Source organism: Bubalus bubalis, chromosome 11, assembly GCF_019923935.1.
Source record: "Bubalus bubalis isolate 160015118507 breed Murrah chromosome 11, NDDB_SH_1, whole genome shotgun sequence".
In the NCBI taxonomy this organism is placed as follows: Eukaryota; Metazoa; Chordata; class Mammalia; order Artiodactyla; family Bovidae; genus Bubalus; species Bubalus bubalis.
The window spans coordinates 87,830,687-87,856,741 of record NC_059167.1 but is presented as its reverse complement, the minus strand read 5'-3'; the positions used below and the strand labels follow the sequence as shown (position 1 = coordinate 87,856,741).

General features: G+C 36.7%; 1 protein-coding gene across 3 annotated transcripts in view; it reads left to right on the top strand.

Moving 5' to 3' along the window:
* The window catches only part of PIAS1 (protein inhibitor of activated STAT 1), a 126,314-nt gene that overhangs the window by 86,955 nt on the left and 13,304 nt on the right, over window positions 1–26,055 (top strand). For all 3 annotated transcript variants that reach the window (XM_006052079.4, XM_006052080.4, XM_025296264.3), the window contains exons 7-9: window positions 4,005–4,110; window positions 14,841–14,914; window positions 24,664–24,824. In XM_006052079.4, coding sequence (XP_006052141.1) covers window positions 4,005–4,110; window positions 14,841–14,914; window positions 24,664–24,824 — 341 coding nt within the window. The remainder of the gene's footprint in view (window positions 1–4,004; window positions 4,111–14,840; window positions 14,915–24,663; window positions 24,825–26,055) is intronic.

Below are 26,055 nucleotides of genomic sequence, written 5' to 3'. Positions count from 1 at the left end.
AAAGAGGGTATTGCAGATATTTTGGGTTTGCCTGTGTGTGTGTGAGTATAAGCCTCCTGGGAAGTGTATAAACACCAGGGTGTTTACAGTGAACCATGAAAAAAGTCTGAAGCTGTGGGAGAGGAGGGAAATATGGTTGCTGATAATATAGCACTAGAGGAGGGGGAGATATTCTTCCATGGGAAGTGTTCCACACCTCAGAAAGAAAACAGTATAGTCTCTTCAGTGTTTTGAAGATCTCCCAGGTAAGATTTTTATGTAGACCCTGATCTAAAAGTTGGAGATCTTTTTTGAGGTAAAACATTGAAAGAAAATTATTTTTTTTAAAGCTGCAGAAGTAACTTTTTAGTTTGGTTTTTGATCACTAGTTTTTACTCAGCTTATGAAGATACTCTAAATAGTACATGTAGGATCTCTTACTGTTTGGGGGATTAATTTCTGTATTATTAGTTTTTGTAATATAATGGACTATAGGCCACCAGGCTCTTCTATCCATGAAATTCTCCAGGCAAGAATACTGGAGTGGGTTGCCATTCCCTTCTCCAGGGGATCTTCCTGACCCAGGGATCGAACCCTGGTCTCCTGCATTACAGGAAGATTCTTACTGTCTGAGCAACTGAGGAAGCCCATAGTGATGGTAACCATCTTACAATATATTTTAACTTTTGCAGTCAACATGTTGTACACTTTAAAACTTACACAATGTTATATATCAATTAAAAAATTATAAAAGAAAAAGCTACTACAGTGCTTGAAGGAAATAAGTGAACTATATTATAACTTCTTATCCTGCCTCAAAGTAATCACTGCATCTAGCATTTATTAAACTGTCATTGTATAGAAGTCTAGATACTTGTATAAATACTGATACTTAATGTGTGTATCATATCTTAATAATGAAGAAAATGTCCTATGAACTCATTAGACAATTTGAAGACTCTTTGAAAGAGCATTTGACAAAAGCATTAGTGTAGTGCAGTGTATTTCAGCAGTTGGAGTTAGATAGCACTTTGAAGGGGTAGCTGGAATAGTATGATACCATCCACCTAGAAGAGATACTATACCACTATAAAGGTGGTGTTTCGTGTTTTGTTTTGTTTTGTTTTGGAGTGGGGAGTTGCTTCTGAATCTTTCATGTGATATAAAATTTAATTCCATATTATCAATATATGTGGTGTTTGTTAACAGCTGACCATCTCTTTGCTTTTTTGCTTGTTATGTGTTTCAGCTAGAGTGAACATATAATTTCACTTGTACCTGTGGTTCCTACTTGATCTCTCCTTAAAAATCTATATAAAACCTTAGGTGATTCTGAATACTCAAGCTGTCAGTATTTGATTTCACAGTGTTAATTAGCATTTCTTCAGTTTTCTGTCATAGTTGAAGCATTAATCAAATAATAAAGATGAATAAGATTTTTTTTCTAAAAGAATCTTTTTAGTTTTATATTAGATTGGTATGTTTGTTGTCAGTCTAAAATTTTGGCAAGTTTTAAGTTATTTGTTCCTCATTAATAAATTAGAAGGTTTGGGACTTGCCTGGTGGCTTAGTGGTAAAGAATCCACCTGCCAATGCAGGAGACATGGATTTGATCCCTGGTGAGCCACAACCATTGAGCCTGTGCTCTGGAGCCCGGGAGTCGCAACTACTGAAGCCCACACATCCTAGAGCCATGCCCCGCAATAAGAGAAGCCGCCTTGACAAGAAGCCCATGCACTGCAGCTAGAGAGTAGCCCCCACTCGCTGCAACTAGAGAACAAGCCCGCTTACAGTGACAAAGACCCAGCACAGCCATAATAAATGAATTTTTTTAGAAAGACTGTTAAAACTAATTATGTTTAATTATGTGATTTATTAATGAAAGTATGTGTGTAGTATGTTAGTCATTCAGTCATGTCCGACTCTTTGCAACCCCATGGACTGTAGCCCGCCATACTCCTCCGTCCTTGGAATTCTCCAGCCAAGAATACTGGAGTGAGTAGCCATTCCCTTCTCCAGGGGATCTTCCTGTCCCAGGGATTGAACCTGGGTCTCCTGCATTGCAGTCGGATTCTTTACTGTCTGAGCCACCAGGGAAATGCCTAATGAAAGTAAACTAGCTCTAAGTTTTTTTTAATTTAACTTTTATTTTATATTGAGGTATAGTTGATTTACAATGTTGTATTAGTTTCAGGTGTACAGCAAAGTGATTCAGTTTTACATGTACACATATCCATTCTTTTTCGGATTCTTTGCCATTTATATTATTACAGAGTATTGAACAGAGTTTCCTGTGCTATTTAGTAGGTCCTTGTTGATTATATATTTTATATATGTGCCGTGCTTAGTCACTCAGTCACATCTAGCTCTTTGTGACCCCATAGACTGCAGTCTGCCAGGCTTCTCTGTCTATGGATATTCTCCAGGCAGGAATACTGGAGTGGTTTGCCATGCCCTTCTCTAGGGGATCTTCCCAACCCAGGGATTGAACCCAGGTCTCCTGCTTTGCAGGCAGATTCTTTATAGTCTTAGCTACCAGGAAAGCCCAAGAATACTGGAGTGGGTAGTCTATCCCTTCTCCAAGGGATCTTCTCAACCTGGGAATTGAACCAGGGTCTCCTGCATTGCAGAAGTGTGTATATGTTAATCCAAGACTCCTAATTTATCCTTCTCACATTAGCTTCTTTGGTACTCTACCTGCCCCGCCCACCCCCCCACCCCCCCCCGAAAATGTATAACATGTGAACACCAATAAGTTTCTGAACTGTAAATGAAAATGTGACCTTGCAGAGGGTATTATAGGATATATTCTCCTCTTGCCAAAAGAGGGGAATGTGTTTTCCAGAGAGTGGACGTAAATGAAAGTTGGAATGTACATTTGACTAGGTTAGGAGGGTCAAATCAAATGGTGTGTGAAGTTAAGATCTATAGAGAGCCACTCTGGCCTTGGCCATTAGCCCTTTGTCTTGATATCCCTACTCTTTCCTCTTGAGTTCTAGTGCCACCTTTGTCACCAAGCAGGTGCATGATCATGAGCAGATTACATACATTTTTAAAATTTAAATTAAAAAATATTTTGTGTGCTTCCATTGCATCAATCCTTTACTTAGAAAAGTACTTGCCCTACATATCTCTTACAGGCCTTCTTTGAGGTTTAAATGAAGTGGATAGTATACATTAAGAGTGCATACAAAGCTCTCTGTAGCTAAAAAATAGAAGATGGCAATAATTATTTTTCCTTTTGCTTCTTTCCCAGTCTCTTGATCTTCTTGATTCCAGTACCAAGTGGAAAGTGGGCCTCCTTATTACCTCTTTTAGCCTTCATAAGTTTCAGCCCTTTTTTATTCCTCTTATCCAGTCATGTACCCTTCCCTTTGCCTTGTTGATCAACTTTTTCTTTCTTCCCTTTTTCCTACTTCCATCTCTGGGTAATCCCTCTGCTGGTCGTGGATATTCATCTGTTCACTTGCCAAACCAGCAGCTTCTCTTTGAATATTTAGTATTCCCTCTACTTAGTGTGGTAATAGCCCAAGTAGGGTCTTTTCAAGAACTAGTTAAAGCATAGAGAGAGATTAAATGATATAAATTACCAATCTAATTTGTAATTTTTTGAATAGCTACCGTTACTTACAAATATGGTTTATGATGACTTTGGCATCTTATTGGCCTTGGTTTATATTTATTTTTAACAATGTTCTTTTACAAAAGTGCCTAAAATGGTTAGCTTCAAGCATAGGTAGTCAGGTAATACAGAAGCATAACAGATCTGGCTTTATCTCTTGGAAGTTGCAAAATTAGGGCAAATTCTTTTACTTCTCTACACTTCACTTTCCTCAGCAGCTTTTTGGTTAAGATTAAGTGAATTACCATTCATGAAAACACCTGAGATAGTGTTTGGCACACAGTAGGGGTTTTAACAGGTGTTAATTTTCTTTCTCTATCATTTTGGGATTAAAGTAGATGTACCTATTTACTTACATATGTTGTTTGTTTTCTACATCGTTTTTTTTTTTTTTTTTTTCCAGAACTATTCCATGGCAGTGTATCTTGTAAAACAGTTGTCCTCAACAGTTCTTCTTCAGAGGTTACGAGCAAAGGGAATAAGGAACCCGGATCATTCTAGAGCTTTAAGTACGTATGATAATCTTGTTTTATTTATGCAGCTGAACTATTTTGGTAAAAGTTAGAATAGTATTTTCTCAACTCAAGAAATTTTAGGGTTTTTTTTTTTTTTTTTTTTTTTTACTAGAGCTTGTCACAGTAGATTAAAACCCTGAAAACCTTGTTTTATGAGCTAGAGTAATTCAAGACTTAACAGTAGTTTTAGGGAATTCCTTGGCAGTCCAGTGGTTAAGACTCCATGTCTCCACTACACGGGGCATGGGTTCTATCCCTGGTTGAGGAACTAAGATCCCACATACTGCATGGCATGGCCAAAAAAAAAAGTTTTAGTATCTTTGTCATGACCTATATTGTATAATTTATATTTTATTGATCTTAAAATGAACTTTGTAACATCAGTATATAAACACAGAATATTTTACCAAAGCTTCATAAAAATAAATGTTCAGGAATTCTAAAAGATGGAAAGAAAATCTTGGCATGTATTTTACAACAATTATTGTGTATTTAGGGTTTATCCAGGAAAAACATCCAAGGATATGTGATGACAGCATCCCTGCATTAACAAAGTAAAAAGAAAGTCAGTGGGCTGGTAGATAAAATGATGAAATAAGTTCTGCTTTTAGTCAACTATGTGGCCTTGGGAAGTCAGTCTACCTCCTCTGAATTGCTCGTTCCTCATCTGTAACAAGAAGTTTATACCACGTGATAATCTAACGCTCCTCAAAATCTGCATTCTTTGGTGGAAAGGATCGTTCCTTTTGTTCTGTTGAACTTGAGAGGTAGAAAGGTGCGACTAGACTATTCAGGCCTCAGTGAGGGTTAAGCCCAGAGGTTGACGGCCTTTCCAAAGAAGTAAACTAAATTCTTCCTTTATTCTCTTCTTTATAAGAGGTAGATTCTTCATAAATGAATTTGCGAGTATCTGGAGATGGGCACTTGGAAAACAAAACGTTTACAGATGAAGGTTAGATGGCTACCCGTTAAGGACGTTCTTGATGTGAGTTGATTAATGGAGCCCCTATCAGATTTGTAGTTAGGCACATTCTGATAGGGAAAAAACTAAAGCAGTAAGACCACCTTTCCTCTTGCTTCCCTTTGTGGCATAGCTTTTATTTTTGTCCTAACCTGTTTTCATACCAGAGTAAAAGATCCCACTACCTCTGAATATCAGTATACCCTTAAGAGTTCATTGAAGGATTTTTCTACTTTAAAGAGGCTTTTTTAAAAAGGCAAATATTCTGAGTCAAGAGGAGCACACTGGTGGCTAATGCCTCTGTGGGCATTCCTTGATAGACAGTGGAGAGCTGGAGGTCTGGTTGATGTCTAAGGGAGTGGAAGCACCATTTGCCAAGGCCAAGGAGATAGTGAGGGACCTAAAAGTAGAGAAGGGACCGACACCTGCTTTGAAGGAACATGAAGAGAAGAATTTTTCTTTTTTCACACTCCATTCCTAGTCATTCTCTTGAGAATCTTGGTATTTTGCCACATCGTATTAGACTCTCATTTAGTCAGAATGTATTATTAAATTATGGGAGCCTGTGTGGAAAAGGTCAGACCAGGAAATAAAGCTAGAAGCTGATGAAGCTATTAAGTGGCACAACAGTAATAATAAGGCAAGCTGTCTTTGTTCAAGCGTGAACTCTTCCCCACTTGTAGCTGTCGCACCATCTGGAGGGGGAGTGGAAAGGTGAGCCTAGAGTTTCTTTACTGGCACAGACGACTGTTAGCCACTGTTAAGCAGGAAAAGCTACTTAACTCAAAAGTTGTTTATTTCATCTCTGATGCATCCTGGAAGTAGAGAATAGTAGGAGATTGGGTAGAATTTTTGTCACACTTTGTGTCTTATCTTAATTGGCCTGGGGAACCAACAAAACATTCACTGGATCCTACCAATAAAACATTTGTCATGATTCACTAAAGAACAGATTGTTTGCCTTTATGCTGTCTCTAAAGAAGTAACTTTCCTGGCAAATTAATTATGTAATTAAAAGATTGTGTGAAACAACTTGACAGAAGAAAATGTTGGTGGATATCTCAGATATTTTGAAGGATCTAATTACCTCCAAATATGTTCATTTTAAGTCATTCTTATCAATAAATTCTACTGGCAAAAATAAATCAGACATTATTCCTGAAATAAAGTCAATAGTATTTAGGCTTTTCACAGAGAAATCCACTTTCTGGTTCATTTGATGTAGTAGATTTTTGTATTGTGGTTTCCACCTTCATGTAGAGTTTTCCCATCATAACTATCACAAAAGAGTCCTTTACTAATTCTTGGTTAGGCTCCTGTCTCCTGAGCAGACATTTTAAACCTTGGCCATAGTTAAACAATATTCCCTCTCTTTCAACACACTGTCAGTGTAAGAAAACTGGTGCTATATGACTTCTCTAAATTGTCCATTTCTTCCTTAATGTCACCATAACTTCATTCGTACTCATCCTTATTTATTCTCTTCAATCTCAGGAGGAAATGTCCCTTTTCTTGCCCAATATTAATCCGTTGATTCATTCATCTCATTCAAGAAATTGTTTAAGAGTCTACTGTGTTCCAGGCACAGGAGAACATGGTATTAAGCAAAACATGCTGTTTCTGCATCCTTGAGAAGTTTGCAGTCTGATGGGAAAGACAAAATTAGATGATTGTACAAATCACTAATGAATTACAGTTGTGACATGTGTCTTAAAGAAGAAAGACAGGGAACTCTGGAGGTAACAGCAGGAGAACGTAGTCCTCTGGTGCTGTGATGTTTAAGGCAAGATAATAAGGATGAGGAGGAATTAAACCCCAAGATAGGAGAATATATCAAGAGACAAGGCTAGTGGGGTTGGAGTGGAGAGAGCAAAGAAGGAAAGTGGCCAGAGAGAAAGCCATGGAGTGAGTTCTTATAGGTGATATAAAGGTAAATGACAGAAAACCCTTAAAGGATTTTTAAGCAGAGCAGTATGACCGGATATGGGCAATGAAAAGATCACTTGGAAGACTGAATTGAAGAGGGGCTAGGCTGGTGTAAGTGAGCCGGTTAGAAACCCAATTGTACAGAGACGGTGTCTTGAACAGGAGTAATAATGATGAAAATACAAGTTGATGTTTTGAGAGATGTTGAAGGGGAGAATGGTGGTTACGTGTGGGGAGCGAAGAAAAAGAAATGAAGAAGGAGTTCTGGGTTTCTTACTAGGCACCAGCTTACATGGTAGTGCCATTTATTCAGATGGAAAACAGTGTTGAAAAGATCAGGTTGCAGGAGCAAGATCAGAGTCCATCCTTGGACTTTGGTATTTTAGATACCTATGAGGCATTCAGATGGAGATGCCCACAAACAGTATTATGAGGCCCATCTGCTCACTTGTCTGCTCTCTGTCCTATATTTTCAATTCCTTCCTCTCCACAGGCTCTTTCTGTCAGCCTTCACTATCAAGTCTTTTTCATCCTTTAAATAATAGAAAAGTAGGGTACTCTCTAGGAACCTGCGTTCCCCCATTCTCATCCTAGTTTCCCCAAAGAGTAGTCGACACTTCCCTTTCTACCTCCTCACTGCAAACCATTGTCGACTTTTAACTCCCATCATTCCACTGAAACTACTCTTGCAGATGTCACAAGTGACAATCTGATTGCAGAATTTAGTTTGTTTTTTCAGTTTATAACTTAGGTATTTTTGCTACATTTCGTGCTAACAACTTTCCTCTTGAAATTCTTGTTTCTCTTCTCAGTCACTTGCCTTCAATGGATTCTCTAAAGGGAAGCATCCTGAATGTTTGTTTTCCCTGGGTTTTTGTCCTTGGTCCACTTCTCTACATACTTTTGCTAGAGATTATCACATTCACCTTTGTGGTTTAAGTTAGCACCAACTCCCAAACAAATATTTTCATTCCAGACCTTCCCCTGAATTTCAAATGTAGATACATGTAGCTGTCTTCACTGAAGCATACCACTGTTTCCTCTAATTCAAGGAGTGAAAACTCACAAGTTCTATCAGACATAAACCCTAAATATTTCTCAACTCTTGTCAGTTTTCTCTCCCTACCATCACTGACCTCATTTAAGCTCTTATATCCTAAGTTTATTTCAAAAACCTATTCTTGAATTATATATTCCTCTCCTTTCTTGGCCCCCTCTTTTCCTGTCTCTCTTCTGATAGCAATCTAAATGATTAATATGACCTAACCTTACGTATTTTTTTTTGCAATCTATGGCTTGCTAACACCAATGGAATAAAAACTAACTTTGAGGGCTTCCCTCCTGGCTCAGTGGTAAAGAATCCACCTGCCAATGCAGGAGACATGGGTTCAATGCCTGATCCCATGTGGGAGGATCTGACATGCCATGGGGCACCTAAGCCTGGACGCCGCAACACTAAAGCCTGCATAGCTAGAGCCTGTGCTCCTCAACAGGAGAAGCCCATACAGCACAACTGAAGAAAAGCCGGCGCAGCAACAAAGACTCAGCACAGCCAAGAATAAAGAAAAATTTAAAAATTAAAAAAAACAAACCAAAAAACAACTAACTTTGTTAGGATGACATAAACATACAGCTTTCCATGGTGTGGCATCTGTTTATTACTTTCTGATGTCATGTGTATTCACTCCTCTCTCATTCTTTATATTCCAGAGATAATGAATTCTTTCCTTTTCCTCAATGCCGTGTCAGTGTTGTTCTCTGTGACTCAAACTTCCCTGTTACCTCCTTTGCCTAATTCTAGTTATCCGGCATGTTTCACTTTTTACCAGAGGCATCTCAGAACCCCCAGAGTTGATGCATTGATTTTCAGCTAGATTCCATTACAATGCATTAGAGATGCTCTCAACTAAGTATCTTTGCTCCCATCTAGACTATGAATTCCTTTAGGCAGGAATTTAATCTTATCTTTCTTTCAATTCCTAATGCTTAGCTCAGGGTCTGGCACATAGTAGACCCTAAGACTTCTGTTAAGTAAACTGATGAGAAGAGATCTTTAATGAAAGATCACATCTCTGTGCCTCTTGTTTTCTTGTTTGTAAAATGAACGTGATGGACTTAATTAATATATTCAGTTGTTTCCAGCCTTAAAAGTCTAAAAAGGATAGAAAAATTTTTTTTTTTAATCTAGAACAGCACTAATGGAATGTTATGTATCAGCACTGTCCTGTCCCCTGTGGTAGCCACCAGCACCATGTGTGTGTCGAGCACTTGAAATGTGGTAGTGCAACTGAGGAACTGAATTTTAAATTTGGTTAAATTTAAATATAACTACATGTGACTAGTGGCCAGCTCTCATAGCACAAGACAACAGGGATTTTCAAAGATTAATTTTAAATGTGGCTAACTGTAACTTTATTATGGGTCATAAAGGAAAGTACTGTTCCTGCTGCAGCTCACCGGAGAAGGCAGTGGCCCCCCACTCCAGTGCTCTTGCCTGGAGAATCCCATGGACGGAGGAGCCTGGTGGGCTGCAGTCCATGGAGTCGATGAGAGTCAGACTCGACTGAGCGACTTCACTTTCACTTTTCACTTTCCTGCATTGGAGAAGGAAATGGCAACCCACTCCAGTGTTCTTGCCTGGAGAATCCCAGGGACGGGGGAGCCTGGTGGGCTGCTGTCTATGGGGTCGCACAGAGTCGGACACGACTGAAGCGATGCAGCAGCAGCAGCAGCAGCAGCTCACAGTGACACAAGAAAACTTGAACTCTTGGAAGGCTTATCACATGTTGGTTGATGCAGCAGGATAAATATCATGTCTTGTTTTTATTTTTCACTCCCATGCCCACAAACAATGAATACTTTACTTACTTTGTCTTTCCTCCATACTTTCTTCTGAAATTTAACATAGTGATTCCCATCCCCTACCTTCAATATTTTGGTTGTGTTTATCGAAGTTTACAAGCAGTAAAAATTCACCTTTTTAAGTGTCCATTCTGAGTTTGACAGGTATATGCAATCATGAACCACATGTTACAATGAAAACATGTAACATTCTTCACCCCAGAAAGTTCCTCTGTGGACCTTCACAGTTTGTCTCATTTCTTCTCCTCTACTTCCCATAACCATTAATATGATTTCTGTCTGTGTAGTTTTTCCTTTTCCAGAATTTCAGATATTTGAAATCCCACATGTAGCCTTTTTTTTTTTTTTTAAATTATTTTTTATTGAAGGCTTCCCTGGTTGCTCAGATGGTAAAGCATCTGCCTGCCATGCCAGAGACCTGGGTTCGATCCCTGGGTTGGGAAGATCCCCTGAAAAAGGGAATGGCAACCCACTCCAGTATTCTTTCTTGGAGAATCCCAGGGGCAGAGGAGCCTGGTTGGGCTACAGTCCATGGGGTCACAAAGAGGCAGATACGACTGAGTGACTAACACACACACAGTTTATTGAAGTATAATTGCTTTACAGTGTTGAACTAGTTTCTAGTGTACAACGAAGTAAAACAACTATACATATGCATACATCCCCCCCTTTTTTTTTTAATTTCCTTCCTATTTAAATCATCACAGAGCATTGAGTAGAGTTCCCTGAGCTATGCAATTGATTCTCATTAGTTCTCTATTTTATATATAATATCAATAGTGTATATATGTTAATCCCAATTCATCCCACCCCCTGCCTTTCATTTCTGATTTCTTTCACATAGTATAATCCTTTTAGGTTCGTTTGTGTAGTTTGAGCTCTTTATTACTGAATAATGTTCCATTTATTGGTACTGTAATTTGTTTATCCATTTGTCAGTTGATGGACATTTAGATCGTTCCCAGTTTTTCGTTATGAATAAAGTTTCTGGAAACATTTACATTTTGCATATGAGTATCTCAGTTTTGTGAACATATGTTTTCATTTCTGTTGGGTAAGTACTCAGTACTAGGATTGCTGGGTCACATGATAAATGGTATGGAAAAGAGATTGGCAGTTTCCTATGAAGTGCATATTCCATTTTTGCATTCTGTCCAATAAGATTTGAGATTGAGTTTTTCCCCATTCTCACGAACAGTAGGTATTGTCAGGCTGCTTTGATTTTGCTATTCTGATTACTGTGTAGGTGATATGTCATTCGTGGTTTTAATTTGCGCTTTTCTAATGACTAATGATGTTAAACATCTTTTCATGTGCCTATGTGCCATCCTTCCAGCTTCTTTGATGAAATGTCTCTTCAAATTTTTCCCATTTCTTTTATAGTTTATGCTTTTTGTATACAATGAAATCTTTGCCAAATCCAAGGTCACAAACATTTTACTTCTAGAAGTTTTGTTGTTTTAGTTTAGGTCTGCAGTTTATTTTACATTATTTTTGGCTATGCTAGGTCTTTGCTGCTGCATGCAGGCTTTCTGTAGTTGCAGCGAGCAGGGGCTGCTCTCTGGTTGCAGTGCATGGGCTTGTCATTGCAGGGACTTCTCTTGTTGTAGAGCACAGACTCATGGCACACAGGCTTAGTTACTGCACGGGCATGTGGGCTCTTCCCAGACCAGGGATCAAACCCAGGCCCCCTGCGTTAGCAGGTGGATTCTTAGCTACTGGATCACCAGGGAAGTCCCTACAATTTATCAGAAATTAATTTTTATATGTGATGCAAAGTAAACTTATAGGTTCATTTTCTCCCCATGTAGATACCAGTTGTTCCATAACATTTGTCAAAAATACTAATTTTTCCTCCATTTAATTACCTTGGCACCTTTGTCAAAAACCAATTGATGATAGGTATATAAATTTATTTCTGGACTCCTTCATTATCTTCCATTGACCTATTTGTCTATCTTTATACCAATAACACAATCTTACTAACTAAAGCTTGATAGTAATTCTTGAACTCAGGTAGTCCTCCAACTTTTTCTTTTTCAGAATTGTTTTGATTAAATATAGTATATAAAAAGGTAATGTGTAGTGATCAAATAGTTTATACAGGGATATTAGGGTCATTAAATATTTTTAAAAATCTGTCGTCATAATTCACCTTCTCAGCAAACTAAAAAAAAAAAAACAAAAAACAAATCATATGATCATCACCATAGATTCAGTAAAAGCTTTTGGTCACTTTTTCAATATCCATTCATGATAAAATTCAGCAAAGTAGAGACAAGGGGGTTGTTTAATGTATGAAAGGGTATTTTATAAGAAGCCTTTAGCTAATATCATATTAAATGGTAAAAACTTTACCCCTAAGATTGAAAATAAGGCAAGAATATCTCTCTTAATACGTCTGTTCAGCATTGCCCTTCAGATCCTAGCCAGCACAATAATGTAAGAAAAAAGAAACCGATTAGAAATGAATAATAATTATTTGAAGATGACATCATTGTGTAGGGAAAAAAATCCCAAAGAATCGACCAAAAAAAAAGCTACTTGAGTTAATGTGTGAATTTATATGGTCAGTTTATAAAAATTGTAACATCAAAAAAATGAAGTACTTAGGGATATATTATGCAAAACACTTGCAAGATTTGTATGCTGAAAACTATAAAACACTGGTAAGAGTAACTAAAATAAGACCTGAATAATGGAGAGATACATCATGTTAATGGATCAGAACACTCAGTATTGTTACTGGAGAGATGTCAGTTCTCTCCAGTTTGATCTGTAGGTTAAATTCAATTAAATCAAGATCCTCAAAAAGTATCTTTACATGAAAGGATTGATTGAATGTATAATGGCAAAGGTGAAAAAGCAAAGCTTTTCTTAAAAGAAACTGACAAACTGATTCTAAAATAATTTCAGAAAAATCTTTCACCTCTGAGAGAAAATGAACATACAGATCATATTTTATTTGTTGCAATAGCTAATATTTTTTCCCTCCCACCTCCCTCCCCATTCCACACAATAGCTAATATTTATTGAGAATAATGTTGTTATTTTAAAGCATTTGTTTGTATTAACTCATTTAATTCTTAAAACAATGCTATGAGCTACTTGTATTATTCTCATTTACAAGATGATGAAACTGAGGCACAGAAAAGTGACTAAGGCTGAATTATAACCTAGGCTGGCTCTAGACTCTTTGCTCTGAACCACTGCCTCAAGTTGCCTCTCCTTTTTCCTTTCTTTTCAAAGTACTAACGCTGAACTTCGTATAGACAGAACCTAAAGTCAGTTACTGTTCCCTTGCTGTTTGTATTGCTGTGTGGGTATTAAGAGGGGTGGTTGTAAAATGGTTAGTAATCACATTTATCATATGGCAGTTGTCACCTTTAAGCAGATACTATTCATTAAATGTATCTTAAGAAAGGATTAAGATTGGGTCTATAATGGCAAAAGCATGTTTTTCGTAATTTACTTATATAATTAATTAGCATACGTGATGTGATAACTATTTTCCAGACAAAATCCATGGATTGTATGCCTTTTTAGGTGTGATAGCCTGCAAGTTAAGTAGACTTTAAATTTTCGGAATTTCTAGGCCATAAAATTACTTTTTAGTATGTCATCAGAATCACATCTGGAACTTTTTATTAAAAAACTACTCATTTATATCCCTCTTCTCCATTTTGATTCAGTGGGCAATTATAAATTAGAAAGCTCTGTAGGTAGCTCTGATGTGCATCTTAATTGAGATCCACTGGTTTATGAAGACAGTTGTATAGAGTATCTAAGATTTGGACCACTTCAAAAAAAATACGCTCATCAAGTTTAATAAAGGCCAGATTCTTAATTCTTATAAATGGCTATTAGTTCCATAGACATCTGTTCTGAAATTATTCTTCTTTATCCAAGTACTTTTCCCTTTTCTTCTCTCTGTGTATCTATGCATGTCTGTGCTTCTACCCATCTGTCAGTCAACTGTCTGGTCACAATCAGTTGTGCCTCAGGTCTGAAATTCTGTGATTAACTACGTCCACACTACTCCGCTTGGGCCCCCTTACACATATAGACTTTAAAGTTACTGTGAAACAGTTTCTAAAATTATTTGAATATTACATTTAGGTATATTCTGTCGCACTTCTGTGTTGAAGTTTAATTGACGTTCTTGGGTTTTCAGAAGTAACCTGAATGTCACTGGTTTGCAGATGAGAAGTATAAGATCCTTGTTGTATTAAACTGGCCAAGAGTAAAAGAATTGCTTTAAAAGTAAAATCACCAGTGCTGCCTCTCTTAAGAACCACAGGAAATTTGAACTGAGAAGACTTAGAGATTATATAGTGTGGTGGTTATTTTCCAAGAAGTTGAATTAATCTCAGAGAGGAGGATTGACTTGCCCAAGATAGTGTAACTTATCAGGTTATGGGTAAATAAATATAAAACTCAAATAATTATATGGTTTTAAAAAAGGCAGTTGAACTTTTTTCTTTTTACAATATGAAATTAGAATTAATATGTTTACAATAAATATTTTTATTATCTGAGCTTTGTAAACATTTATACATGTTTTATAGTTTTTATTAGTTTCTTTTAAAATAATATTATCATAGTTTAAAAGAAAATATTTATCCAGTTTCTTAGAGTTATAAAAGAAGGGTCTGCCATCATTTGACTATGTTAAACTGCTTATATAAATTCCTTTTATGTTAGTGCAGTGCAGCTTTTGTTTTGTCGGTGAGAAATAGGAGCTTACAGGAAGTGTAGTCAGTCTATAGATAGGTATACAGTCATTTTCCTTCCTTTGCTTATTGTAGAGATTATAAACTACAAAATTTTTTTTTCATTCAGTTGATTGGAAAATAATTGAGCAGATTATTCTTTAGTGCCATTTTTCGAAGTTTCTCATTCTTTTTCTTGTGTTGCATCAATGATACATCTTTAATAAACTTCTTTTGTTTGTTTTTTCTTTGATGAATGTCAGTTAAAGAGAAGTTGACTGCGGATCCAGACAGTGAAATAGCTACAACCAGCCTGAGGGTTTCTCTACTATGTCCAGTAAGTGCTAACTAATATTTGGTCTCCAGGAGGTTTAGCACACATTTTCTTTTTTTTACTAAGTATTTCCAGTATTTAACAAATTCTGTTACCTTGAAACATATCCACTTGTTAAGAGTTTATGAAAAATAAAAGATATTATGTAGTCTTAGGATTTGAAATCTAAACAAATTTATGTCTATAAAATTTTTCTACTCTTAGTTATATTTAAATGTTGATTATGGTTATTAGATGACTGTTTCTCAGACTTAAGTGTAAAATCTCCAAAATGAGGCATGTTTATCATTTCAGTGTATTTATTGCAGTTTCACTTTATTAAATAGTATGCTTCTGAATAAAAATCTGGCCATGATTACTCATACATTTAGCTTAACCACTTTGCCGGCAAGGACTATAACAAGAATTAAAAACTATTGTTTAACCTGAATAATTGAATTGGTATGCATATAAAAATCAACTAGACATATTTGTAAACCAGAAAATGAGATCAGTTTCATTCATTTGTATAAAATAAATATAATGTCTAAGTGAAAACTGGTAGTGAAAATGTTTCCAAAAATGTGTTGTTAAGGTTTGTTGCTTAACTAATTTGATGTTAGGTCCACCAATAGTAGAAATGGTAGTTGAATGTTGCTTTCATATAAAAATACATGAAAAACTAAAAGTAAGTTACATTTTGATTGCCTTTTGTTCTGTAATGCATCATTTAAATTGGGAGAAAATATGAAAAATAAGAGGACTCAGCTATTTCCTCATTTGCTGGGATTGTTCAGGCAAGTCTGATATTGAAGGCTTTTAATACTGAAATCCTACTAATCTAAGATGAATTTATTCTTAAAAAACAAAAAATTTAAATAAAAATTGTTTTATTTGTCTTATATCTTAGTCTCTTATAATTTATAAAACCTCAACACAAGTGTGAAAAACACACCTCAACACAAAAAGTAATGCAAAAGTCAGTAGCTCAAGAATTAGTTTATAATACAATATGTTGCACAGCTTAAAAAAAAACTTTTATTAAGAGAACTTCTGTTCACTATTAAGCATCTGTAAATTACAGAAAAAATACAGTGAAATTAAGGAAAACCACCAAACCTATCATTTTGTATATAGCCTTCTATCTTTTTTTCCCTTACTATGGCCAGTCATTTTTATAGGGAACATATTTTGACTCCAGGATTTTTCTGTTTGTTTTTTGTTTGTTTGGGTTTTGGGTTTGTTTTTGTTTATGTTTTTCTTCCATGCCACGTGGCATATGGGATCTTAGTTCCCCAACCAGGGATCAAACCTGTGCCCCACTGCACTGAAAAGGCAGAGTCTTAACCCCTGGACTGCCAGGGAAGTCCCTGTATAATTATTTAAAATTCTTTCCCATGTATATGATTCAGTAGTTGACAGAACTGAAGGGAGAAATAGACACCAACACAATAATATTAATAGTAGTAGACTTTGATACCCTACTTTTGGTTATTGATAGAACAACCAGACAGATGATCAGTAAGTAAGCAAAGAGCTTAATCAACACTATATACCAATTGGACCTAATAGATATGCTGCACCCAACAAAGCAGAATATACATCCTTCTCAAGGGTGCACAGAACACTCTCTAAGATAGAGCATGGGTTAGGCTACAAAACAAGTCCTAACAAATCTAAGATTAAAATCATATACAATATCTTCTTTGATCACAATGTGATGAAAGTAGGAATCAGTAACAGGAAGAAAACAGGAAAATCCACAGACATGTGGAAATTTAATAATACATTCTCAACCGATGAATCAAAAGAGGTCACAGGGAATTTAGGAAATATTGGAAGACGAAAATAAAAATACAGTATACCAAAATTTACAAGATGCAGCAGAAATAGTAGGAAGAGGAAAATTTATAGCAGTAAATGCTTACATTAAAAAAGAAAGAACTCAAATCAACAACCTAATCTTGTACCTCAAGAAACTAGAAAAACAAACTAAAGCCGAAGTCAGCACACAGAAAGAAATAAAGATTAGAAAAGAGATAAATGAAATAGAGACTAGAAAAACAGTCCAAAAAAAAAATCACAAGACCAAGAGTTGGTTTTTGAAAGATCAACAAAATTGACAAGCCCTTAGCTAAATTAAGAAAAAAGAGGAAAGATTCAGATAGCTCAAATTAGAAATGAAAGAAGAGACATTATAACAGATGTCACAGAAACTAAAAGGATTATGAGACTGCTATGCCAACAAATCCTGAAAGATGATGCTGTGAAAGTGCTGCACTCAATATGCCAGCAAATTTGAAAAACTCAGCAGTGGCCACAGGACTGGAAAAGGTCAGTTTTCATTCCAATCCCAAAGAAAGGCAATCTCAAAGAATGCTCAAACTACCACCGCACAATTGCACTCATCTCACACGCTAGTAAAGTAATGCTCAAAATTCTCCAAGCCAGGCTTCAGCAATACATGAACCGTGAACTTCCAGATGTTCATGCTGGTTTTAGAAAAGGCAGAGGAACCGGAGACCAAATTGCCAACATCTGCTGGATCATGGAAAAAGCAAGAGAGTTCCAGAAAAACATCTATTTCTGCTTTATTGACTATGCCAAAGCCTTTGACTGTGTGGATCACAATAAACTGTGGGACATTCTGAAAGAGATGGGAATACCAGACCACCTGACCTGCCTCTTGAGAAATTTGTATGCAGAACAGGAAGCAACAGTTAGAACTGGACATGGAACAACAGACTGGTTCCAAATAGGAAAAGGAGTATGTCAAGGCTGTATATTGTCACCCTGCTTATTTGACTTATAGAGTCCCTTGGACTGCAAGGAGATCCAACCAGTCCATTCTGAAGGAGATCAGCCCTGGGATTTCTTTGGAGGGAATGATGCTAAAGCTGAAACTCCAGTACTTTGGCCACCTCATGCGAAGAGTTGACTCATTGGAAAAGACTCTGATACTGGGAGTGATTGGGGGCAAGAGGAGAAGGGGACGACGGAGGATGAGATGGCTGGATGGCATCACTGACTCGATGGACGTGAGTCTCAGTGAACTCCGGTAGGATTCTCCACTGAAGCCAAGGGGTCCTAGGCTTTTCTTTGTTGGGAGGTTTTTCATTGCCGCTTCAATCTCCTCACTAGTTACGAGTCTGTTCGGATTTCTTATTTCTCCATAATTCAGTCTTGGTAGGTTATATGCTTGCAGGAATTTATCTACTTCTTCTAGGTTATCTAATTTGTTGGCATCAGATCAGATCAGTCGCTCAGTCGTGTCCGACTCTTTGCGACCCCATGGATCGCAGCACACCAGGCCTCCCTGTCCACCACCAACTCCCAGAGTTCACCCGTGTGCCACAACTATTGAGCCTGTGCTCTAGCACCTGGAGCCACAGCTACTGAAGCCTGTGCACCCTAGAGCCAGTGCTCCACAAGAGAAGCAACAGCAATGAAAAGTCCACATGCTGCAGCAAAGAGTAGCCCCCACTCACCCCAACTAGAGAAAGTCCAAGCAGCAACAAAGATCCAGCACAGCCAAAAATAAGTAAATAAAATTTTAAAAAGTTAATTGTCTTTCTGAAAAGAACTAGGTGACCAAACTGAAAAGGAAACTAAGAAAGAAAGAAAGTGAAGTTGCTCAGTTGTATCCAACTCTTTGCGACCCCATGACTGTAGCCCACCAGGCTCTTCCATCCATGGGATTTTCCAGGCAAGAGTACTAGAGTGGGTTGCCATTTCCTTCTCCAGGGGATCTTCCCGACCCAGAAATCAAACCTGGGTCTCCCGCATTGTAGGCAGACACTTTACAGTCTGAGCCATCAAAAAGGATAAAATATTTAGGAATAAACTCAATCAGGGAGATTGAAAACTATAAAACATTGCAGAAATTCAGAGAAAATAGAAATAAACAGACATCCTATAATTACGGACTAGAAAACTTAACATTGTTAAAATGTCCATACTACCAAAGTGATCTACAGATTCATTGTTGTTCCTATCAAATCCCATTGGCATGTTTTACAGAAATTAAGAAAAAAAAAATCCTAAAATTTCTATGGAATCTCAAGGGACTCTGAGTAACCAAAGCAATTTTAATGAGAACAGAGTTTGAGCTCTTCCATTCCCTAATTTTAAAACATGCTAGAAAGCAGTAGTAATTAAGATGGTATCAGATCAGATCAGATCAGTCGCTCAGTCGTGTCCGACTCTTTGCAACCCCATGAATCGCAGCACGCCAGGCCTCCCTGTCCATCACCAACTCCCGGAGTTCACTCAGACTCACATCCATTGAGTGAGTGATGCCATCCAGCCATCTCATCCTCTGTCGTCCCCTTCTCCTCCTGCCCCCAATCCCTCCCAGCATCAGAGTCTTTTCCAATGAGTCAACTCTTTGCATGAGGTGGCCAAAGTACTGGAGTTTCAGCTTCAGCATCATTCCTTCCACAGAAATCCCATATAAGATGGTATATAGTATTGACATAATGATGTTAATAGATAATATAGACCAGTGGCCCAAAAACAAATTCTTACAGCATATATGATCAAATGCCTAGGAATGCCAATGCTGCATAATAGGAAAAAGATAGTCTCTAAACAAATGGCATTGGGAAAACTGGATATTCACATGCAAAATAATGAAGTTGGACCCTCAAAATTAACTCACAATGGATTTAAGATCTAAACTATAATACCTTTTATTGTTACATTCCAAGAAGAAACATGGGGGAAAAGCTTCAGTTGAATTTGGCAATTACCTCTTGGATATGACACTAAAATCACAAGTGACAAAAGCAAGAACAGACCAACGGGACTGCACCAAACTTAAAAACTTCTGCTTGTCAAAGGAAACCATGAACAGAGGGAAAAGACAGCTTAGGGAATGGGAGAAAATAATTGAGAATTTTATACCTGAGAAGGGGTCAAGATCCAGAATATATAAGGAACTTCTGCAACCCAACAGCAAAAAAAGAAAAAACCTGATTAAAAATAAGAAAGGACTTGAATAGACCTTTCTCCAAAGAAGATACATTGATGGCCAACACCACACGGAAAGATGTTCAACACTGCTAATCACCAAGGAAATGCATATCAAAGGCACAGATGAGATAATCACTTCATGCCCATCAGGATAGCTCCAATCAAAAACAGAACAAGTGTCAGTAAGGGTGCCACAGATACTGGAACCCTTGTGCACTCTTGATGGGAATATAAAATGCTGTAGCCATTATGAAAAACAATATGGAGTTACCTCAAAAAGTTAAAATGAATATGTGATCCATCAATTCATATATCTAAAAGAATTCAAAGTAAGATCTCGAAGAAATAATTTGCATAACTATATTCATCACAATGTTATTCACAATAGCCAAGAGATGGAGGCAACCCAAATGTCCATCAAGAGGTGAACAAATAAAATATGATATATTATGTATGCAACATGAAAAAAAGAAGGAAATCCTGTCATATGCTACAAGGTGATAAACCTAGATAATATTACAATAAGCAAAATAAACTAGTCACAAAAGCATAAATACCATATGATTCCATGAAGTATCTAAAGTAGTCAAAATCATGGAAACAGAAAATAGACAGTTACTCTGGGCTGGGGGGAGGGTCTCAGTGGTGCTAGATGAAAAAGTTCCAGAGATGTGTCGTACAGGAGTGTGAACATAGTATTATTGAATTGTACACTTTAAGATGGTTAAGGTGGCAGATTTAATGTTAAATTTTTTTGTACAATGAAAGTTAGTGGCTGGAGGGACCTGGGATGGATTCTTAAGTTAATCAGATGTTATAATAGACTAAGGTGTAAAGGAATGTGGTATTTTTTAACATTTAGAAAAATGGTTCACAGTCCAGGTTAGTGAAGGGCGAGAAGACACTTTTTTTAAATTGTATACCTATCATACCCTCTTGCTTCCAAACATGTATTTATCCACCCTCCCCTTTGACATGATTTCTTGCCACCCTGTTCCATTATAAAATACCAGTTTAGAGAATATGAGAAATTTAGGAATGTGCATAAGCTTCATTTTCCATTTAAATCACTGGAAAGGGTCTTGTTTTCTTTGCATTCTCATTTTAAAAGTGTTTACAGTTATGCTAATATATATGATGTTTATATTGTTTAACATTTAGATGAAGCATTTATTTGTATAAATAAGCACTACAACATAAATCTTGATGTTCTTATTTATAGAACTAGTTTTGAATTTCATAGTTCAGGTGATCTTTATATTATTACAAAATGCTAATCATGTTTTTGCTCCTTGTACCTCTTAATTTAATGGGCCAACTTTAAGTTTTTCTTTCCATATCCCCTTTTTTAGTTTCAGCAACTATAGCAGTTCATTTTAAATTGACTTACACTTTCAAAATTCAGATTGTAGGAAAAACAACTCTCTCTATATAATCCATAATTATAATACTTTTATGGATTTCTATTTGACCTAAGAAATAATACCTTTACAATTATTCTGGAACAGTAATGCTTATATTTTAGGTTTTTTACTCTAAAAAGTAAAACTTTTTAATGACAACTCATCTATATATCAAATTTATAGAATAATAAAAGAGATTTGTTCCCTTTGAAATATGTAAATATGATGTCTGACTGTGCATTTGAATTGCCCAGTTGTGATATACACAGCTCAAAATAAAAGAGTTTCTGTTTGTGTGCTGTTTAGCTAAAGGCAATGAAAATAATTAAAAATGCTTTTTGTTCTTTGGGAATTTTTTAGTTTTGATTTATTAAAAATAGAACTGGAAGAATATTTGTGAACCTGCTTTGTGAGGTACTCCCTAGACCTGTAAACTCAAATGCAAATCTCTTGGAATTGATAGAAGAAAAGGAAAAAGAAACTCTTTGAAGATTTATTCATGAAATGCTTATGATAATGATAATGAAGAAAAAGTTGTAAAAGTCCCAATTTCACACTGTTCTTTTCTTTTTACAAGGGAAAAGTACATATATTGTTGATGTTTTTTAGAGTCCTTTTGGTATAAGCTGGTTTGAACTTATATCTAAGTAGGGTATTTCTTTTTCTCTTGCAGTATCCTCAATTACTATTATGTTATAATAAGATTAGTGGCTTTAGAAAACTTATTTGGGAGTTGTTTTCAAAGTGTTTATTTGCAATTGATGCAAATGTCCATCCCATCCCATATAGGGAAAAGGGGTTTGTAATTACAAGATGAAGATGTTCAAAGCTCAGCTTCCTCTCTGAAGTTAGATAATTCAGTGTCCACTCTTAGATAAGTATTTAGAATTTAGTGATTGTTTTTAAAAGTCAGGAATATGAGGGTTATCACGTAACAATTACTCTGTAATTCTTTGAAACGAGACATTTGTGTGACAGCTAATAAATTGCATTTCAAAGTGAACTTCTTTCTTGTACCTGTTTATACATGTCCTTCCTGCGCCATTCATGTAGCAGTGTTCCTTAAAAATTCTGTAGGTAAACTTGTCAGTGTGGCTGATCATAAGGGCTTGAGAGTTGCTCTCCCAATGAAAAGATGAACTGACAGCTGGGAATTTAGGGCTAAAGGTATGTGAGATGATGGTCTTTAGAGAATAATTGCTTTTCAGAGTATAAGTTCTACAGCTTTTGCTTGGATTCTGAAACAGTCTTTGTATCTTATCTTCTTATCCACTGTCTTTGCAAACTGTCAGAAGTAGCCTACTAGTTATGCAATTACCTGAACCATGTCTGTGATTACTGTATTCATCTAGAATCTCTCTGCTTAGTTTTAAGGCAGTGGTAAATATACCTACTCAGTAGGAATTTGCACTTCCCAGATAAGTTAAGGCCTGAACTTTAGACATAAAAATTTAATTTAGCACCACCAACCAGATCGTTTTGGGAAAATGTTTCTAGACTAATGTGGTATGTCTTGGCTAATGGTAAATAGGTGATTTTTTTGTTATGAGAGCTTGTTCTGTTTATGTGTATGCCTTTTCATCAGGTACTTAGGTAAATCAAATCATAAAAATTAAATAGAAGTGTAGAAGGGAAGTAGTGGACTAGTTCAGTACTGTGTAAGCATAGAAGAGAAGACTGACTAGGCTGAGGTTTGAGTGGGTCTCCTACTAGCTCATAAAGTGATTTGAAGTAAATGTGTTTCTGTACTTTAATTAATAATGGGGCATATATTGAGTACTTACTATGTGTTAGACCCTGTGCAATGAATATAATTTAGACCCCCCAGTCTTATGGTATAGATGCTATTTTTATTCCCATTTTATAAAACTAAGGCTCAGAGAGACTAAATAACATCCAAAATTCACACTGTAAGTGGATGGTGCCTCCTAGAAACTGTCCAGCATGCACAGCTGAAGCCTGATCAGTACACAGGACCATTTTCCTGCTGTATATGTAGCAGGTACATTTCCTAGTGCTGAAGATAAGGAGATGAGCCAGATGTGTTTCTTGGAGGAACAGCGTGATCATATGCAGGGTGGAGTTGGGAGCACAGAGGAGGAAGCTGTCAGTTTTCTCTGTATCCTTCCTGTTCATACTTCTGATACTATACACTGGCATTTCTCCTTTCTCAAGATGATGGCACATTCTGGGTCCTTGTTTATGCTTCATCACTACATCCTGTTGAAGTAAGGGGGAAGCCATGTTCTATCAGAGATAGAGAGGCCTGGCAAGGTTAAGTGCCTTTCCTAGAGGCACAGTAAGTCACTGGTGCCAGAACAATAATTTAGGACCCCAAATGACAGTTTCCTTGGTAGACTAGGAAATTGCACATTTCCCTGAAATTCAAAGCCAAGAATCTTTTTTTTTTTTTTTCTTATTTAACTTTTATACTTTTCAAACCTTTATATTTTTCAAGCTCACAAATATGTGTGAAAATCTTTTCCTAATATTTAGGGGGAAAAAATATGGTTATTGAAAGTAGGTGACTTCTATACTATATGGGCACTATGACCTCTGGGGACCCTGCAGTGGTTATCTGGCTGAACTGTATGAAGTGTCCTCCATGCAAGGAGGTGGTGATATGGTAGCTCCCTGGGCAGGTCTTGGGACAGCTTTTCTGCTTTGGGCCAAAGCTAGCAGTTCAGGCCAAATGAAGCAGATCTCATTGTTCATAGGACAGACTCGACCTGTGTCAGCAGAAGCACTTGTTTGCAGGGCAAGAAGAGCAAGTCTCATAACATGCCAGAGATGCTAGAGGTCCAGAGGTGTTTGTTCAATTGCCTGTGATGGTACCCAGTGAGGGGAGAGAGTGCGAACAACTGGCTTTGCTCAGAGCTGCCATTAGGCAATTATGCCAAACATGGGAGTGTTTATTGTTTTGACCTGTGAATTACTCTCATTCAGAGATCAGGTTGATTGTATCTTGAGCATTTAGTAAGGCATTCATTTTTCCTTTCCCAGTACCTAGTAAAGTGGTTCTTTTTTGGATTCGGGACTACCCTAAGAATTTGGTGAAAGCACTCTCTGGAAAAATGCACACATTTATAAGATTTTGTGTGTAATTTCAAGGGATTCATGGTCTTTCCCCCTAAAAGTGGATCTGTAAGCTGTGAATTGAGGGTTATAAGCTGTGAATTGAGGGTAAATAACCTCTGCTGTAGATTTTCCATAGTTTCTGTATTTTAATATCCAAAGAAATAATAGTAATTTTTAACCTGTAGATGTTTCACAGGAAGTGTGTTGAAAGTAGACACAATATGCTTTAAATCAGAATACATGCACATTGTGTTTGTTTCAGGAAAAACTTTTAACAACGGTTGTCTAATACTTAACTTTTGTCTCCCTCTTTTAAAGCTTGGTAAAATGCGGCTGACAATTCCATGTCGGGCCCTTACATGTTCTCATCTGCAGTGTTTTGATGCAACTCTTTATATTCAGATGAATGAGAAAAAACCAACTTGGGTTTGTCCTGTCTGTGATAAGAAGGCCCCATATGAACACCTTATTATTGATGGGTATGTCAATTTAAAGTTTTTCCTTGTACTTCATAGTAACCATCTGTTACAGTTTTGTTACCCATCAGGTTTGGGATTAAAATTCTATAGATAGTGGTTTCTGAGTTATATATTTTTAGAATATTCATGACCGTAGAAATCTATATTTTTTCTAAGGAATTAATATTGTGAACATTTTCCTTTTTAACTATGTCTTCTCGTTTTGAAGACACATGCCTCACTGCCAGTGCCTCCTGACGTTTACCATTTTAAAGGACCAGTGGTTCTGAGCAGGGTGTAGCTTGCACCTTTTCCTAACATGACTCCATCTGTCCCTAGACGTGCAGACCTTTCTAGAGGAAGAATGAAAGAATTGCGTAACTCTGGTTACCTAAGCTGACCAAAAGTCGGGCTGTTTTTGGAGATTTTCTGGTGCTTCATTCACTATCTGGGCCTACTTCCTGCTGTGTGGGCTCCTGAAAATGACCAGCACACTGACTAGCAGCTCTCTTTGTTTCTGTTTCCCCTAAAATACTTGGCTTTGTCTTTCTTCTCCATCTACAGCATCACAACAGTTATTTTTTTTTCCCTGACATTCCAGTGTTTTATCTGTCCTTCCACACATCTTCAAATGTCTTTTTAAATTTTCTCCTATTCTCTAGCCTCCTTTTTTTTTTTTCCTTTTTCCCTCTGAGCAAAAATAAATTGTGAAAAGAAAAAAATACATTCTTGGTATTTCCTATGCTCTCTAGCAAAATGCTTAATGTATCTTATCTATAGTATTTGAGGAAACAAAGGAGCCAGGAGGTATAACATAAGGAATGGAATGCATTTAGCAATACAGGTGTAACCCAGAGCTTGAAAGGTGCCAGACCAATCATATGGGGGAAAGTAAATGTGTAACTTAAATATTGTATGTTTAATTTTTCAGAGATGTCAGTGATCACTAATAAATTGAATAATATTTTACCAACTCTGTATATTACATAACTTTAGATGCCCCCATCAATTGGGATTTTTCTTTCTTATTATAATATCCACACATACATACATACTCCTAAAGAAAAATTGGAAAACGCAGGAAAATAAAAAGATGTATTATTTTCTGATGTTTATTTTCCCATAATTGTGATTATACAGTATCAGTATTTTTTATCCTTTGGTTTCGTTTAACATTATAACCTAAGAATTTGATCATTCGTGTTACACATTTTGGCAAATCTCATTTTTTAGTATCTGCATAGTATTTATC